This window comes from Xiphophorus maculatus, chromosome 19 (genome assembly GCF_002775205.1).
Source record: "Xiphophorus maculatus strain JP 163 A chromosome 19, X_maculatus-5.0-male, whole genome shotgun sequence".
Classification (NCBI taxonomy): Eukaryota; Metazoa; Chordata; class Actinopteri; order Cyprinodontiformes; family Poeciliidae; genus Xiphophorus; species Xiphophorus maculatus.
In genome coordinates, this window is record NC_036461.1 from 19380622 (window position 1) to 19401172 (window position 20551).

Genomic DNA, 20551 nt, shown 5'->3' on the forward strand with positions numbered 1-20551 from the left:
ATAAAAGGTGCAGAAACAACGTTCAACAGCAATGACTCTGATTATTATTATTATTATTATTATTATTATTATTATCAGTAGTTTCAGTTGGTATTTCACATGTGAATAAGATAAACATCAAAACCTGTTTGAGGCTGAGACAATTATCAGGCCCAAAATATCCTCAGTCACCCTAAACCCTCGGAGCTCCAACCCGCCTAGAAATATGTTCAATATGACGTTGGTCCACCTACATGGGCTAATAAGTCAGCATTTTGGTAAAGGAGGTGTTTTCACTGTCCACAAGAATGCACAAAAAATGTTCACTTTTTAGCAACAAGAAGTGTCTAGGATCCCCTAAAATTCTGTTTCCATGTGGACATCTGGTGAAAAATGTTCCCATTTTAGACAAAACATTACTAGGGGCCTAAAATGAATTCTGCCATCAGAACTGATTTTTCTGATGTAGGCTGGGGTTTGAAGTAGTGAACTGCACAAATAATTCTACACGTTCCTTTTCAGAAGCAAGATCTTTATGAAAGCATTTGAATCCAATGTAACTTATGTTACAATGCACATATGCTTCGACCAACATAGTGTTGGTTTCTTCATTCTAACAAACGGCATGGTTTGGCAACTAATTACAAGCTGGCACTGTGTGGGATCAGTGGGATCTTTGTAAATAAATGTATCTATTTGTCCCATAATTAATTCCCCTGCTATGCATTCAGACCTGTATGAACACAGACTCAGTGCACATCATTCTGTCTTTACCATTTCATGCTTTTCTGCATGGTGCTGGGCCAGGCGGCTGCTCATATGGATCAATGAAAACCTACACCTGTGTTGGGTGTATGGCAGCTCTGAGGCGGAGCCTTGGTTCTGTTTGTGTGTCTACCAGCCACTTGTTGCTTTTGGGTTCTGAGTGTTACAAGCTTTCTACTGTTCTCAGTATTGTAACAAATATATGCCTCCAGGTGACAAATTCACCCATATGCACCAACACACTTACTTCTGTACACACCCACACACACATCCACTTTACCATACACCAATTCACAAACAATCCAAATGGCTGAAGGTCATAGAAACACAGGTGGTTATTCCAGCAGGATGCAAAATTGGTCTGTCTGAATAAAGTCAGTTTGGCCATCAGCGTACCATCTTAGGATATTGTAGAGCAAAGTTGTCCTGGTACCTGCAGGCACCCAGCTTCTCAGTAGGCTATGCCAAAAAAAAGAGAGGCGTCTCCATTTCACATTTCATTCGTTTTTTCTTCTTCCTGTGAGAAGAAATGTTTTTTGACAAGCTCGGATTTAACTATTTACTCCTGTTTGTATGTGTAAATGGAGGCATGCAGGGAGTCTGGTGAACTCACATGTTCATTCATTTTCACTTTCAGGATGTATAAAAGAAATGTTGCTATTCACTAGGGTTTTTTGATGCATTTGTGTGTAGAATGTTGTAAATGACACCAGCATCCCTTCCCTCTTTGTTCTTTTTCTCCCTCAAGTACATACAAGTACACGCCCACACACCTATGCACCCGCACACACCCCCACAGTAAGAGTGTGTTTGTTATTAAAGTTATCAAGCCAGTGCATCAGTTACCAACCAACCAGTGGGCAATGTGTGTGTTAGCTGTGGTGCTATCAGCACAGGGATGCAGCAGAGCTCTACTGTACCTGATTGCATCCTTCATCTACGTTCACAAACTTCCCTCCCTCCACCACAAACACGCAAAGATATAACAAACTATACAATCTAAAGAGTATAAAAGATCTTGGGGAGTAATTTTTTTTTGTTTCTCCATCATGTACTGACTCTTCATTACTAACTTATGTTATGCAGTGGTCTGCATGTGGTTATGTTTTTAAGTTATCTGTGATGTTTCATTGTTAATCATATAAGAATGTTTAGATTGCTTAAATAAAATCCATTGAAGCAGCTGGTTTATTAATGCAACAAAAAGATTTTGACTATTTGTAGATGTCTGTGTTTTTAATAAGGTCTATGTGTGATTAGTTTATAATCCAATTGGCAACTCAGCTAAATATATACCATTGAAAAAAATTATGACAATATTGTAAGTACAACTATTTGAACAATAATATAAATTGTTTACTTCATAATATGGGTTCTTTTCTCCAAGATAATGTGGAGCAAAATTATTACAGATGTTTATCTTGCTTAAATGTTTTTGTAATATTTGTTCTGTATACTATTATAGTAATAATAATTAAAATGCTCTTGATCAAAGCTGAAGTAGTCTTCTTCTATATATTTTTTTCATGTTTGCCAACCAGGAGCTGCTGCTTTTGAATGATAGTAATCTAGAAGCTTTCACTGTTTTTTTTTTCATCCAGAACAGTTGAAATTGATTCAGTATAGCATGAGATACTGAGTCAAACTCATGGTAGAACGTTAAGTTGCTTACTGCTAATTTATCTGGCCATGTGGTACTTTTATGTGGTTTCAAATGATTAATGTGCAGAGAAAACTAATAAGAATTCAGTTGAACAGCGTCTTTTAAATGACCAGGGTGTTAATCTACTCTGCTTTCCCACCCTGGTAGCTCAGTGCTATTTGGAGGAAACCTGCTGCACAGCACAGAAACATGTGTACGTTTACTGTGGATGTCATGGTAAAATTGTAAAATGTACTTAGACTGGTGAAAAGAATTTATTTTTAATGTGCATAGCCTGGAAAATGTTTTGCAAGCAGTAAATTGGAAAATAGGCCATGATTTTTTATTTTTTTGGCAACACAAGACACACGGAAGGCTGGACAAGCTAATGCTTAAGTGGAACCTGATATTAATGTTTACTTCTGTAAGACCTGCTACGCTTACATAAATGAATAAGATAGTTACTAGAAAATACATTAAGAATAACATTAAATGACTCCTGCTTATAAACCATCACACTTAAGATAAAACACAGTGCATAAAAGACATAAACTAGTCATTTCAGCCTTGAATATAGAGTTGAAATAAACGTAACAATAATGTGATAAAACTAAATCATAAGTCATTGTAAATTGTTTTTGTACAATATCATTAGAATGTGTTTATTATGATAGGAAACAGAGCAGATGGGATTGTGCTGAAAAATGGATTTGTGCAATACATTTTGTTTATCTTGGTGTGATGCAGCCTGGAGATATCTACTTTATTTGCAGCAAAAAGATATTAACTGCAACCATACCTGCTGCCTTCAGTGTCTGTAAGAGGAACTTCTTTTTTACTTCTATTTTCCCCTTCTTTCTATAACCAAGGTTTTTCTCCATTTACTTTTTTGATTTCATGGCAACCATTGAAGAGTGCGTGCATGTGTGTGCACTCATGCTGCTGAGATGCGGTGCTAATTGATTAATGGCAACATGTCTGAACCAGCATCACATTAGTCAGCGTCACACTGCCATCTGCGCACACAAAAGTGCTTATGCCTGTATGGGTTGGAGGCTAGTTAGGTACGAAGGTCTGCAGGTGATTATACACCTTTCAATATGACAGAACCAGGAGATGAGAAAGAAAGTGATGTTACATGTATGACAGAATGATGGAGGGAAAATAAAGCAAGAGATCGCAAAGAATATTATTGGTAGCCTAGAAAAATAACAGCTTGTTGAATGTGTTAATGCATAGTTCAATAAAATGAACTTTTTTTCACTAATTAAGTATTCCTTAAATAACCAAGAACTACATTTCAAATTATACATGGCAACCAAAATGTTGCCTTTTTTGCAGAATGTAAACGCAATCATAATATAGAGGCAGATACTTCTATAAAATGATGCCTTGCTATGTATGAGACATTTTCCTATATTCACTCAATGTTTTGTATCAGATACAATAAATTTCAACTAGTCCAGCAGTTAAATGGCATGATCCACAGAATTATTTTTGTAGTAATATTAAATATTCTGTTTGACCATATTATATAAATAGAGATTAGTTTATTAGGTTTTGATTAGTGTGGTTCTCTGTGGTTTGCAGTCAGTCATACATCCTGATGAGTCGTGTTGGTCAGATTAAGGGTATCTATTCAAAATAAATTAAGCAGGTTTTGAACATACCTTAATAAAACCCACTTTTCTGATTTTAAAAATTGTTTTTATACCGTTGTGTTGTAATATTCTAATTTAAAATGTCATTGGTTCATTAGTTGTAAGTGGAAAATCATGATAATTAACAGAAATATAGCTTTCAAACATCCATCTGTGTGTAGTTAATCTATATAATCTGTTTCACTTAGTGATAAAGTTACAAAAATAAATGGGCTTGTCAATAATATTCTAATTTATCGACTGGGATTGTATCAGACATGACCTGTTTACTGATGGTCAATAGAAACTATGCCTGATCCGTCTGATGCAAAATGTTCTGATTTGTTTGATTTATAATGAGATTTTGGAACTTGTGGTTTGTAATTTTGTTGGCTCAAAGTTTCATGTAAGTATCTTAGAACCAGATAAAGGCCACATCATGTACTTTATATTAAATCTTGCAACTGAATTCTGAATCATTTTTTTAAACTACCATCTTGGCAGTATTGCTGCTGTAATGTTGCCAAGTGAAGAAAAAAATCCCTGCAGAAAATGGTGAACAGATGTGCAAAAAGCTGGAGCTTTAAACGCGGTGACAGCAGGGTGTGCTTATTTTTCTTTTTTGGGGGGGGATCATATGTTGGTGTGTTTCAAAAATCAACACAATCATCTCTGCAAAGAGGAAGGAAGAACTCGGGTTGTTTTAATTTTAAATTTTTAAATAAAGGTAAATTTCTCATCTTTTCACGTTATTTATAAAATATCACTGTTACACATGTTGTCATGATACAAACCTCTTTATTTGTTTTAGCTCTCATCTCTCGTTGTAGTGATGATATTCATTTTATTAACTTTGTGTGTGAAAGCGTTAGGCTGGAGAGTGGAGACTAAAAGTCCACTCAGTCCCACAATGAAGTGCATTTTGCTGTAATGTAGAGCGCTCTTGGTTAAGTGGAAATGTCCCCTTCTGTTCATTGTATCCCAAAGGTATACTCTGCTCAGGTGGTTGAGGTCAAATGATAGAAAATAATGACTGAACCCTGCAATTCTCTGTACTATTCACTTCTGTTCAGATTACTCGACTGCAGACTGGACTGTTACCCAGAACTTTAAAAGTCTGATGGTTTTCACAGAAAGAAATCCTACTAAATTTATCATCTAATGTCTCTGTAAAGCCATCTTAACTGCTGATACAAGGCCAGTTCAGAGCACAACAGCTTCAGCAGAGGTCTCTGCATCGGCTTCTCCCCAGTTTTCCTCCTCCAGGTCTTCTGGAGGAACTCCAAGCTGTTCCCATGCTAGTTTGAAGTTATTCTGTTTCCTTTTATAGATTATAAAGCTCCCCCTAGGCTTCCTCCCATCTAGAAAATAAATAATTAGTTACAAAACTAATAAAAAAAGTTAAGCTAAATATAAGCTAGATATTTAGCTTATAGCTAGATATTTAGATCCAAGCTTAATATTTAGCTCCAGATAAAAGCTGGGTTATGTTGCTCAAGTAATATATATATATTTTTAATCATTGATTCTTTTCCTCTGGACATGACCAGTGTGTTAGTTGAAAACATAAGATGTTCCATTTTAATGACTGAAACACTCCTCCCTCGCTCTCTGTGTCACAACGTTTTTAGATTTTAGGCTAAGCCAACTCCTTTTTTAACAATAACCACAAAAAATGTACAGTTAACAATAGTTTATAAAACAATGAATTTTGATAACAGATGAAGTGTCCATCAAAAGGGCCACAGATCACCAGCTGTCTAAGGAGATCACTTAGTATCAAATAGTATAGAGACACTATTTCGAAGACAGAACTCCGGTAACCCAAAGTGAAAAACTAATAAAATGGTGAATTTAAAATGAGGTTCATTTGTTAACCCAGTTCTTAGTTTGAGTGGTTTTGACCATACAATTTCCTTTCCTCCTGGGAAAAATGCCATCTCTACAATGACTCTGCTAGGCTTTTTTCCTCACCTCTTTTCCAGCCTTGCTTCTCTTCCAGCTCTTCTTTGTTGAACCCGTCCAGAATCTGCCATTTTAAAATCCATTAATCTCTTTCAGATCCAGCTCTGTTTCCTTTCTTTTCCTCCGTCCTTTTAGCTTTTCATTTTTTTTGCACTCCTCCATCCTTCCTCCATACTATCCTTACATGTTTCCCAATTTGTCTTACATCTTTATCTAATGCTGTGCTCTGACCTGGCACTTCCTATTGCAAGGATGTTTTTGAGGACATATTATGGCAAGCTGTGAACACTTTTCCTGAGAGCTGTCTGCTGGCGATCAAATGGCCAAGGAGGAGTGTTGGTGCCAAGTTTGAACAAGATCTAATAAACCTCTGTTATTCTGACTCTACTTCTTTAATCTGCTCTTTTTTCACGTTTCTTTGCCGTACACTTGTTGTCAATTTCAGCCACTTGTGTTTTTTCTATTTAATGTTTCGCTCTCCTTTGTTTTTTTCCTCCATTAGTGAATCAACACAGATTTGGAAGAATTCTTGAGAATCATTGCAAATGTTTAAACCAATAAATGGTTGCACTGAGGTCAGACAGGGTTTGGCATGGTCTGCATCAAGGTGTTGATGTTTATTTGATGATGGACCCAAAGTCGGTCAGAAATATCTCCTAAATATCTCCCATGCCACCAGACGCAGTGATTCAAAGCAGGGTGACTCCGTTCTTATGTGTCAAGTTATGTCAAACTCTGAATGTTGCTGCTGAGATTGAAACTCATCAGACCAGACATATATTTTCCAGTCTATTATTGTTTGGTTGGTTGATGTAAACTTTAACTTTGATCTCTCATTCCTATTTGACAGGGTTGTCACCTGGTGTGGTCTTTTGATGTCACCCATGGTCAGATATGTTGTACATTAAAATATGGCATTACATCTAAGCAAGTGTTTTAGGACTGTTGATTAATCTTATGATTAATCGAGTAATCGGATAAAAAAAGATAAAGTAAAACATTGATAAATCTAACATAACAGCAGTGTTACTATCGAATATCAACATCAGTCCACAGTTTCACAGCTGAGCTTCCCTAACAATAACTTTTCTGTAGTTTAGAAAATTAACTTGTAACAATAATAGCTCACTTTCCAAGTTAACCAGATTATGAAAAGTTATACAAAAATCTGAAATTATATTAAATTCTATAATAGAGCTTTGCAACCAACGTCACTGTAAATGATGTTTACGTCTCGCGCAGTTTCTCGGCGCCATCTTTAAAGGCCACAGACCAAAACAAACTTTATTCCGGTGTTTTCATTGTGTTACCGACTAAAGTGAAGTTGTTTTCAAGTTGGATATCGGATATCCGCGCTCCGCGGAGTAAGGGGCGTTTATCTCAAGGTTGATCCAATTTATGGACACTAATTCCAGCCAGCTGTTCTCTACCGCTCCCTCCTCAAGCGCTCAGAGGTTCACTTAGGGACTGTCAATTTCTGAACCAAACACTCCCGTAAATAAATGCCTGGCCTTGTGACCAACTGATACAAAAAAGTGGTAATTCATGCTGTTACACTAGGCACACTATCCTCTATTAAAATTTTAAGTCATATTCAGTACTTTAGATAATTTTAATTATTAAATTTAATTATTAAGTAATATGTTTTCTTCAATAGCTTCCAAATCGTTGCCCCATTAACTCAAAATCAGTGTAAAATTGTTCTACTAGACTGTATAGATGAAGCACTCTCATCTTTATTTCATTTTGGCCCCTTTTATATATTTTAACTAATTTTATATTTAAAAAATATTCTTTTTAAATTTCATAAAATTTATTACTTCAGATGATCATCACATTTGTTACCTGTAATGTTCAATTACATAAAATTCTATGTTCACTTCTTACCTGAAATATGTTAAATACAACAAATATTTACTTAAAGTGTGATCTATTTCATAACATTTACTTGTCACCTTTATTGTTTATTCTGAAATGTTTAATTACACATTAAATATTTAAAGATGGTCTCTTTCATCTGGTTTGATTGTTTACATTAAATGTTTACTGCGAAATGTCTGATTATATAATTGTTTACTTTAATCACATAAAATGTTTATTTAAAAATATCTTTCACTACATGTATGTTTATTACCTGAAATATTTTAAATATCAAATTTTTACTTAAAATGTGATTCATTTCATCACCTGTTTCCATGCAACTTGAAGAGTTTGAATCAAACGTTTCATGAATGTTTACCACATTAAATGATTAAATGACAGAAAACAGCCATTTCTAACTGAACACATATTTCAACACAAATGGTTCATGTTCCTCTTCAGAGGGTGCAGCCTTGCTGAGCTTCTCTCCTGGGGTTTCCTCCTCAGCCTCTCCATCTCGCTTCTCTTCTACAGCCTCCACTGCTGTGTTTTCATTATTTACCTCTTCTGGGCTAAATAATGAAAATACAGTCTCTGTAACTTGCTCCCCCACTTGTTGATCCACCATAGTTTTGCTGTATTGCCTCTTTAATTGACGTGCATGTCGGTCCGATGTTGTGGCGTTTACCTCGCAGTGACCCAGATTCAGTCTGGATTGAGCTAATCCATTTCATACTTGTGTTTGCCTTGAAGAGAACATATTGGAACACACATCAGTACTAATACTGTAAATTTGATAACACTAGTAAAATACTTTACTTCACAATAATGGAATAACCTCGATGTCCACTGACACAACTCGGACTATGCTACATAAAAAAAGCTCTGTTCAAATTTCAGTTTTATTGCTGTAGTAGGGTTCTTTGTGTAACTACACATTAGGCTGTAATTCATGCTAAACGAGGGTCATCCACACATATCAGATTTTGTGTCAGTGACTACAGAGGCACTAGCCTCACACACTGCCTCATAATCTAAAGCAGTGTTCTCACACTGCCTGGTATGTTTTAGGTGTTTCCTTGCTTCAGTCCAGGTGATTTCAATTGACAGGTGTTTGCTGAAATGCAATCATCTGAATCAGGTGTGTTAAAGCAGGGAAAGATATAAAACATGCAGGACTATATGCCTTGAGGACCAGGATTGGAAAACACTGATCTAAACTAAAGGCAAACACTAAGTGGGCAGGCATTCTACAATATGCAGCAGTTTGTCTTTAGCATTTATTTGATGAATTGGTATAAATTTACTTTTTGAAGTCATTTTTGGTAAACCTTACATTTCAGGTTCTAGGAGGCTAAGTGAACAGAATAGTTAAAGGGCAATGCATAAGTGGTCTTGTGGTGTACCAGTGTCATTTTAAAGTTATTCACCTTTTTGGCTACTTTATATAAAGATCCATAAGATACACACTTTACTTGAAATCTGACTCAGTCATAAAATATTCTGCTTCCTGCCAGTGATCAAGGCCATTCAGTGAAACAGGATATGAGTTCCAGTGAGGCTCAATGGTACTTTTTGAAAACAGCCCTTAAAGCTGCTTTATGTAACTTTTATATTTTTTTCACATATTTTAATCAATCAAGTTTATTTATGTTGCATATTTCAGCAACAAGGCTGATCAAAGTGCTTTACATCATAAAAAAGACAAAAATATAAAGTCAAAGAACAAACAGTTGAAAATTGTTACATTAGTTTGTTATATTTGTTAAAACTCTTCACTATGTGGTGACAGTATAATTTGACAGATAATCTGTGAAAAGATGGAGCTCCTCCACCTCCTTCTCCCAGTGCTGCTGTTGCTGTCTGAAGAAATTCACAGCTGTTCTAACTACCACATGTACAGTGGCCCCTGCTGTCAGCGGGGTCAGAGACTCAAACCACTGAAATCCACCAACACTTGGTCCACCCTATATACTGTCTAACAAATAATCTGTTATATTACATGCAGAAACTTTATTGAATATATTTCTCCATCCATCCATCCATCCATCCATCCATCCATCCATCCATCCATCCATCCATCCAACCATCCATCTTCTTACACATTATCCCACTGGGGTCATGACGGGCTGGTGCCTTTCTCCATCTGTCAACGGGTGAGAGGCGGGGTCACTCTGGACAGGTCGCCAGTCTATCACAGGGCAAATATATTTATATTCTTTATATTTGTAATATACATACATATTTTTGTATTAATATTTTTATATTATAATAATTATAGTTTCATATTTCAATTGAATAATACATTATACATTAAAAAAAATCGCCATACCCCTAAAACTGTTTTCCCGGTCTCCATAGAAACATTATTCTCAGACAACCAACCTTTCTACTTGACAGATAGGTTAACAGAACCGCACGCTGTATTTCCATTGTTCTGTTAAAGGAACAGATTGAAGAACGTCACATTCTCCATCCCACAAATGATAAAAGCATACCTCTTTCAAATCAACAGTATTTTTAGGACACACATACACACACACGCTTGCGCACGCACGCTGAGTTCTACAGTGGAGTTATTATATGTGGTGACAGTGTGACAGAGAATAATGAAGACATGTGGCCTTATTCACCTCTGTGTCTGGTAAATTAATGACTAACAGGTTCACTTTAAACTCCTGCAGCTCACTGTGCCTCATGTTAAAGTCCAGACAAATTAAGAGCAGATTAACACTGAAGAGAATAGAAGTACGCCTGCTCCCTTCATTTGTTCTGCCTGGCACAGTCAGAAAGTCATTCTTAATTAGTTTTCTGTCAGACTAAAATGCTATAATGGTTAGCATCCAAACCTAACACTTATAAAAAAATATATTGTTAATAATATTAACAATATTAATTTTAATATTTAAATATTGTTAATAATCCTTTCTGGATTATTAGGTTTTCTCGCTTATGTTTCCCATTTTGGCTGCACAGTGGAGCAGTTGGTAGCACTGTTGCCTTGCAGCAAAAGAAGGTCCTGGGTTCGATTCCTGGCCCGGGGTATTTTTGCACGGAGTTAGCATGTTCTCCTTGTGCATACATGGGTTCTCTTCAGGTTCTCCGGCTTCCTCCCACAGTCCAAAATCATGACTGTTAGGTTAATTGGTCTTTCTAAATTCTCCCTAGGTGTGAGTGTGTGTGCATGGTTGTTTGTCCTGTCTGTCTTTGTGTTGCCCTGTGACAGACTGGCGACCTGTCCAGGGTGACCCCGCCTCTCCCCCGGAACGTTAGCTGGAGGTAGACACCAGCACCTCCCGACCCCAGTAGGGTCAAGGGTGTAAGAAAATGGATGGATAGATGATGGATGTTTGCCATTTTGCTTTTTGTCAACATTATGTTTTTTTTATTTTTACTTGCATCTGGAAAGGTGAAAAATGACAAAATAAAATAAATAAATAAATAAATACTGAATGACGTTTGTTGATTTTAAACTTTTCCTTTATCTTTAAAAAACACACTTAGCATCAGTATATAGATGCATCTGAAGAGGACATATAAATGCTATATGCTTTTCAGGAAATATGAAACTTGATACCAAACTTAAAATATTCAAATACATCACACATAACATGACAATAGTTGTAATTACAAGTAGAAATCATATTTTTTTTCTTTCTGGATGTGTAGTGTTAGCTCACTTTTTCAAAAGTGATAAAGTGAGCTTTTGTGAGCTAACATAACATAATTAAGTTATGTTAGCTCACTTTATCAAAAGTGAATAAATCAAAAGTGAGCTAACAAAAACCAACTGCAATATTGCATATTTAGAGTTAAAAAGATAGTGTGTGCCAAAAAGAATATTTTCAATAGGGGACAAAACAGTTTTAATTGTACACAAGCAATTCTTTGCTGTGGGTCAGACCTCGTCATTCTCCCCCCGCATCACACAGGATTAATAAACCCACACCTCCACACTAACAAGCAGGATGAAAGACGAAGTTTGGACTGTAAAGCAGGAGAAATGAAAGAAATGATCCAAATTCATTGGATTTGGGTGTAAAAAAAGAAAAATATGTTTCAAAACAAAACACATGTGAGATGAAGTAGATGACAAACCCCCAAACATTTTTAAGGGGGAAGAAAATTATGGTGAACAAGCAGGAAGTCGTGTTCAGCTCAGGCAGGTGGACTCATGTTAATCCTAACTACTGCTGGTTCAAGTACACTCCCACTGTGGCCTTCCACCGCCTTGTTCCCTTCACGCCCAGTAGGCTGCCACTTAATTACCGTGCGTGTGTGTCTGTTCACACCCCTTTCCCTCATATTATGGTCTTCAGGCATTCCCAATGCGGGTATTCAGGGGCTTGTTCAGTTCACCACTGGGGCATTAGTGCCCCTACCTAATTACATTGTGTGTGTATGCCCCTAGAATAAATCTGACTTGTGTGTGTGTGTCTGTGTGTCTATGGTACAGTAGACTGGCTCCTAATTACTGTCTGCTCCTTGTATTCCCACAGTGTCAATACCATCCTGCCTCACTGAACTGCTTTCTGTGTCTGCGGGGGTGTACAGGCGTGTGTGTGTGTGTGTGTGTGTGTGTGTGTGTGTGTGTGTGTGTGTGTGTGTGTGTGTGAAGAGAGGGGGTAAGGGAGGACGGGTGTATGGGAAGCCAATCATGTACACTGACAAATTCAGACACCAGAGAAGCCTTAAATCTCATGAGGTTTTGGATTGACAGCACAAACACCCGTCACCAAACACTAAGAAACAGAAACGCTTCTGTGCGGACATATTAAGCCCTCCAAGTTGAATTTGCCTTCACCAGAATTAGAATCTAATTTCATGTCAGCCTTGAATATGCTGATTCAATATGATACACAAAGTAGCATATTGGCATAAAGTCAGGCAAGAATCCTTTGGCTGCTGAATAAAGGTTGTTCCCTAGAAAGATCCTGCTGTGGAAATACAGGAGTAGACAAGACACCAATACAACCAGAAGACAGAAAAACATCTCATCATGGACACACAATCTTAAATCTGGATTTAAAAGTCTTTTCATTTTGGGTGACATAAAAGTTTTTCAAAAGTTTTATGCATATTTCTGGGAGGTTGATGAAAACATTTCTCTACATGAATGAAAATGTCTTAATAAAGGGCATCAGTGATCTGGAACTAATCATGTTACGTTCTGAGGTAGTTTCCAATGTGCGTATTAAAGAATATTAAGTGACATTTGGTGTTTGAACTATGCTGTTTTAGAATGGGTCGCAAGTTGTCACAGATTTCAGCTTTTCTTGGTCTGTTATGGACCCTAACCCCTGCGAAATTCAGGGGTCAACTGAAATGCCTGTTACAACTTCTTTTTGTGTTTTTTAATCCCTTGTTCTAGAGGCACAATTTTGTGCTTTTTGACTGCTTGTGCCATCATGAGCAACTATGTAACTCCAGGGAGATGTAATCTCTTGGTTCTACAATTTAACATTTTGACCGAATTCAGATTATTTTATTTTGGCTGTTTAGGCTGTTGGCATCATTGTGATTAAATGACTATTTTTCAAGGGAAACCCAGAAATGATAGGCAGCAGCATAAAACAAAAGTTACAAGACATGTGAATCATATCCTCAGAAACAATTCAAAATAGAATGATAACCTTGAATATAGTTTCACATATTGCATCAGATTATGAGTTTCACTTGAGCTATTTGGTAATATGCCTTCCCCAGCAAACTAATGCCACCTAAAGAAACAACATGTTGTCACTACTTTAACTTGCAATCTTCCTTCTGACCTTTTCCTAATCCATCTCAATGTTGGCCATTGTGGTCATTTTTCTTCCACCCTGTTGTCTCTGTGCTGCTTCGACTCAGCCTCTGTCCTCTCTTGTCCTTGACTTCAACACTTACCAGCTGGCACTCGACCAAGTGAAAAGGCAGCAAGGACGAGTGTACACACCTACTCACCCACACACACATACTCTTGTTCTTCAATACAAACTGAAGACTTTGTATTGACTTCCATTCATTTTAGTAACTACGTTTATGCTTAAACCAGACTTTTTTTTCTAATCCTAACCATCACTAGTCCAGCTCTTAATTCTTGAATCAGTGTTTGCTATTTGATGTGCAGGGGATCTTTTTCTCAGACGTTGTTGTGGTCAGCTGTCAGGTCCTCCTCCTCCTATATCTTCATTCAGAATACAGGAGACACATCTGAGTGTCTACTCTAATATTATGACCCTGTCAAATAGAGTTGACTTGAAATTGTGTATACTTCTACTCCTGGCTTCTCTAACAAACATCTGGAGGCAGGTAGCCTAAGGGATCCAATTCTGGTGCTTTCTTTTGCTAAGAATTTGCTTTTTGGTTAGTGTGGATATGATATTAAGATTTCACATATTTTTAATATTGTTAAGATAGTAACAAAACTGGACATTGGACAGACATCTAGTAACCTTAAAGAAGACATCATCATTTGATTTATACTCTTGCATGTCATAAATTGGTATTCCAGACTTGAGGTCAATTTAACCTGATGACCTCTGTTCCAAGATTGGACACAGAGAGTGTGTAAAACATCTTGGTTCTGAAAAGTACCCCTTAAACAGTACAGTGTTATAGGCTTAATATTACAACTCTGTCAAATTCAGTTAGCCTAAACTTTTCTTTTTGATTTGGTCAGATGAGACTATGATTAAACGTTTTAGCAGGAAATATTCTAGTCTGTCACTGAACAGAGATTGGATATTTGAAAAATCACCTCATGCTTGCCATTTGAAATGATGGAGGATTTATGTGTTTTTAAATAAAGAAACAACCATCTTCCTTATCTGTGAATGTTTCAATGATGAGCACAAAGATTAGAATAAGGTTTGCTTGCACAGTGTGTGATGTTCAGCCACATCAATGGAAACACCACACATGAACCGATTTCACTCACGGATGTACAGATGTCAGAAAGTCTCACAAAACCTCTCAAGACCAAATGCTAGTTTAGAGTAAAGAAATATGGCCGGCTGGGAAGAAGCAATGCCAATAGCTTGTGGACCATATTTAATAAAGAAAAAACTATGGAAAAAGTCATCTCTGATGTCCACTGGGCTTTTAATATTTAAAGGAAGACATTATTAGACTATGTATTGTGTTAGAAATTGACAAGGCACATACGTAGATTACAAAGCTACTGTAGAAGCTGTCTCATTACATGCTGGCTTGACCCAATTGTAATAAAGAACTGGCAGTGGTTAGGACGTTTGCTACAATAACAGTTGGAGAGCGAAAGGCAGATTTGGAAAATAATCTGTTTTCAAAACCAGGATGGCAAAGAGTTCATTATCTTCCAACATCACAAAAAAGCTTTTGCATTATGTAATGTGTAATTAATGTGTTTGTTAAAGTAACTGTCTACTTTTGACAGTCTGTTGTTGTTCATACAATTGATTTTGCATAATCACCTACAGCTAAGTGAAAAAATAAATAAATAAATAAATAAATAATAATAATAATAATAATAATAATAATAATTAATAATAATAATAATAATAATAATTGGGCCAGAATATTTATTTGTCTGTGGTTGAAGTGCTGGGCAGCAATGTGTGACTACCTAAATGTTCTGCTGTTTTCATGTAATGGTCTGGTTACGTTTAACTCATTACCTTGATATAGTTTATGGTCTTTCTATTGTGATGGATTTGAATCTTTTTGTTTCCGCACTATATTGCTTTCTTCACCTTTCTGAGTTTGTAAGTATACAATGCAGACTTTTGTTCAATTGCATGTACTCTTTGTTTCTGACCTGATAGGTTTTGATTTAGATGCTTTATGAACAATATTGAATTTCTTGTATTTGCTGCACTTTTACTTTGCTTTACTTTTATTATGAATGTTGTTTTAGAGATTTCTTCAACCGTGGCTAGGTTTTTGTTTCTATGTTCTCATCAGCACAACAAAGTTAAACGAATACAATCGTATTTTGAAAAGTCATCTGCTTTTTCTTTCCCAGTAGCTTTAACATTAACTTATTTCAATAAATAATCTTTTTCTACATGTAATTTAGCCTATCTTTCTTAATCTATACTCTTGAGATTACCTTCTTGATCCACTTTGACACAATGACAAATGAGAAGTTGCTGTTTTACTCAAATACTAAAATACAGTTGTGAAACTGTTGAACATCATTTTTACCCTTTTTCTCCTTCTTTAACTACATGGTGACATCTGAGTTTTCTTCACTAACTTCTCTTCTCTCATCTCGATCATTCATGCCATCTGCTGGTCGTCCGAAGAGCTTTTCTTCACCATGGTTCACCTTTAACTCATCTAATACCAGATTTATCTCAATTTAAGTCCCAATATTCTCCATGTAAGTCTGACTCTGGTCATTCTGCTTCTTTGACCTTTTGGTACATACCTGACTGATTTGAGTCATGCTTAAAGGACAGGGTCTACTTTGAGTCAATGGGTGACTTTACATAGGAGTAGACAAAATAATCATGTGTGGGGTTCCGTTATGTAATCTCTCCTTTATATTGTCTTTATGCTTAGGTCATAACAGACAACAATATAAGTAACCATAACTATACAGATGATGCACAGTTATATTACAATGTGTACAAGAATATGTCAGCTTCACATCTCTGTCAGATACAGGATTGATTCCAAAAGCTTGTTGATGTAGGATCTCCATAATCTAACCTGGTTTATCTCCATGACATATTCACACCCAATCAAAAGCCATTTCCAGATTCAAGTTAATCCAAACAGGTGGTCATGCATTTGCAGTCTCTGTCCCAATTCTCAGGAACAATCTACTTTGCACAATTAGATCTGCTGAGAACATCAGTCATCTTAAGAAACTTTAAAAGACTCATTGCTCACTGTGCTTTGACTCTACTTAAAATGTATTTTCTGAATCTGCATTTGACCTGTTTTATGGTTTTGATGTTTTTTTTTATAGTTTTACAGGTATTTATGTTTACTTCTTGTGTGCATGTTGTAAATGTAATAGGTAAAGCCCTTTTTATAATCCTGAACTTATAAGGACTTTCACAAAGTCGGTCTTCTTTCACCTGAAGAACATTTTCAGAATTAAATGACTTAAATTCCAGCAAGATCCATGTTTTTATCTGTAATCAAATTGGTTACTGAAAAAATATTTTCACTGCCTAAAAAGTAAAGCAGATAGTTGCAACTGATATAAATCAGTCTCCACCAAAACTAAAAAAGTAAATGTCACTTCTATTCTAAAGTTCTTAATCTGACTCCCTAGTTTTTTTTCTAATATAATTACCTGAATGGTTTAGTTCCTTTCAGTCAAGGCTTTAACCTCATTTGCTTAGCATTTGCATTGACTGTTTGAGTTATAATTCTAAGTACATTGTTCATTTTAGTCTGTAATCCAACTTTACTTCACCCTTAATATGTCACTTCAATATTCCATTTTCTGTTTCATCATGCAATCACAATCATTATGCTGCATCGATAGATAGGTTTGAATTTCTTTTTTTGGAAATTATTTTCCAAACATTTGATTGCCAGTAGAGGGCGCTTCATCAGAATGTGGATCTTCTACGTACGAGGGGCAGGGTAGAAATTTATATATTTTTTCAGACCTTTTATTTTCAATGAAGAACTTGACAGAAGGGTCAGGGCTGCAAGTTGTTGCTTTTTATTTTGTGCATCATGGCACCAGCTGCTGCTCCAGGCACTGCCTCCATCCTTTACCTTCTCCAACTTCATCTGCTTTATTTTCATTTATGATTTTCTATCCTCCCCCGGCTTTTCTTACTGCTTATTATCATCATCTTGACCCTCTTTCTTTCACCTTCTCACTTGAACAGTTGAAATAATTACCATGAAGTTTTTCATTCTGGATTATTAGATATGCTGTCACATTGAGCTCCGTCGTTTTTCCTCACCAACCTTCTTGACTATTGAGGTTTATGTTTTTTCTGCTTTTATTCACAGTGGCATGATTGTGCCTTAATTCAACATTATTCTGCTTCATTAACATACCACTCACCTCTACTAAAAATGTTTTCCTAGCATTTATGTCAGTGTTTTAAATGCAGTGTAATGAGATCTGCAGGGAGACGATGTGAATGGAAATTGTGCCGAGTGGAAAATGACCTCGGGGCAGAAGAAATTCTCTTCTGTTTGTTTGTTGCTTGAATTGTCTTTCTGATTTTTAAGAAAGGTCCAAAATCATTCCTTGTGTTCTCTCATTACACCTTGTTTTGCTCCTCTCATCAGGCTCAACTTTTGTTAGTCTCTACTTCTATACATTAACTATTTTTGTTTTGTTTTGTTTTGGTGCTCCCCTCTAAAGAGATGTTAAAAGTCTGGCAAGCCAAATAAAGGCCTGAGGGTGAGACTTGGCTTTAAGCATTTCCAAAGGGCATTCCAGTAAACAAACATCAATGTAACTTGGTGCCTTTAATCTGCTGCTTTTGTTCTTTAATCACTTTAAGTCTCAGACTCAGCTGTACAGTTGAAACGGTTTGCCTCTTAGCATGCTTCTTATGCTTTCCATTTGTGTCCATTTTGTCATCTTTAAGAAAGAAGAGTTTCACCAGAGGGCAGATTGTTCACATGGTCATGCTCCCTTCTTGGCTGTTGAACTTCCTGTTTGTCTCAGCTACTTCTGGCCTGATGATCAAATTTTAAAAACTATAAAGCATCTTCCATGTCCCTTTCATTTTTCCCTTCTAATGAAAGGTTAAGTATGTTTAATGAAATTGCAATATGTTCTTACAATTCTGTTTTTGGTTTGAATGTGTTGATAAAACAGGAATTACAAAGTGGTTTTTAAGAACACTGGGGCTCCCTAATACATTCCGTCTGACTACTATGAAAGCAAGCAATAAAGAGTTGTTTAAAGAGCTTTAGTCGGTTAGGTTGGGACACCAGAAAGATACTTTCACACAAAACATTGTTATGTCTTTGTCTTTATAAACCTTTAAAGGTCAGTTTTCCAGCTATGCAGAGTGAAACATATTTCACTCTGCATTTAACGGCTCTCCTTGTTTCCTTTCACACATATGTCATAAGTTTTATTCAGATGTTTCTCTTGCTGGTTATCTTAATCACCTCATTAATGTGAGCAACAGTATCACAGTGAGAACAGCTAATAATGCTAATCTTTCAAGCAATGTTAGGTTGTTCAGAGATGACCTCACTGGTTCCTTTTGTCTTGTGCCATGTGTGTTTGTCATGCTAGGCTGTATAAATGTGTGTGCGTGTGTGTGTTTGTGTGTGAGGACACATATTTGTGTGTGGATGTAGCTTTGCTCGTATCAATGTGTCTGAGTCTCACCAGTCTCCTTCTGTCCTGTCCTGTGCTTTCTCTCTTGTTGTGTGTGAACTCGTTCGTTTAGCTATCGGTACTCAGCGGAGGAGGAGTCCCAGTGCCGTTGCCTCTGAGATCTTCGAACCTCACCTGGGTAGCCACATATTACAGGTAGGAATTATTCAATGCTTACAAATTCCTTTAATTTCTTTACCCTACTTACCCAATGTAGTACATACACAAATCCTCTAAATTCCACTTTAATTTACAGTAAGCCTTTAACACTTTACAATCCTTTTAAAAATATGGTTTACCATATTATAGGGAAATGTTGGGGTGGTTTCATTTTACATGAAAATACTTGTGTTTTGTGTTTCTGTGAAGGATTAGAGGCCTTTCAGTTCAGATTGTTGAAGATACTTTTCCTATGAATGATGATGTTTCTCAGTATTATAAAACAGCATCATAACCACTGTAATGTGTCCTTCACTACACTTTATAAGCAGGAACATGCAAGAAAAATACATTGTATTCTCAGTCAAAAATATTTTACTTCTACAGTCTCTTCGTAAAATCAAACAAAATGTATTTTATCATAATGTATGATGTTTGCTATTTTGGTCTACCTCCCTTATGAATTGGTCTGTTTTTGCTTAAGGATTTGCTCCATATCCAGGTGAAGTTTACAGGGTTAGTTGTATCACTTCTCCTGAGATCAGTTTTATGCAATGACATTAGACTGGTACTGTTATTTTCAGTACCTTACAGCATAGAGATAAACATTTAAACATTTGTGTAGTCTATTATTTATGGAGCACTTTAACTTCCCCCCCATTTTGACTCCAAATCAGCGGCCAAGGAGAATGCCCTCAATTTAAAGAAAAACACATCTGGTAAAGTGCATTCCAGTATTAGTATATCTGAAACCATCTGCATCATGTTTCCTTATAGGTCATTTGGAAATATATTTTTGATCAATATACTGATCACAATGTTCACTGTAGAGCCACTCTGTTTAAATCAGCAAGAATGTGTGCCTCATCAGAAGTAGCTCTCTTTATCATGCACAAAGTTCATGAACGTATTATAAGTTCTGAAGGTTGTTTCTTATCTTTCAAATTTCCAAATGCCTTATAATTTCTCTTAGTGGAACTGAATTTTTACAGGACGTTTACTACTTGCAAGTGCTTATTATCACTTAGTAAAATAGACTTAATGAAACATATAAATGCATTTACACCAAAATCATTGTTCCAGTTTAAACTTAAACTTAAACACAAGACAAAAGAAATCCCTGAATATAGAAAAAAAATGTGATGTACTCTATTAAAATGTTTAATTGAATTAATTGTGGGGTATGTAATTAATTAATTACATTTTATGAACAAAACAAGCAAAATTTTAAATTCCAAAACCCTTTTTGTTGCTTAA

General features: G+C 36.1%; 1 protein-coding gene across 3 annotated transcripts in view; it reads left to right on the top strand.

Moving 5' to 3' along the window:
* Positions 1 to 20551, top strand: part of npas3 (neuronal PAS domain protein 3) — a 268530-nt gene that overhangs the window by 127581 nt on the left and 120398 nt on the right. For all 3 annotated transcript variants that reach the window (XM_023352222.1, XM_023352224.1, XM_023352225.1), the window contains one exon: positions 19209 to 19291. In XM_023352222.1, the coding sequence (XP_023207990.1) occupies positions 19209 to 19291 (83 nt within the window). The remainder of the gene's footprint in view (positions 1 to 19208; positions 19292 to 20551) is intronic.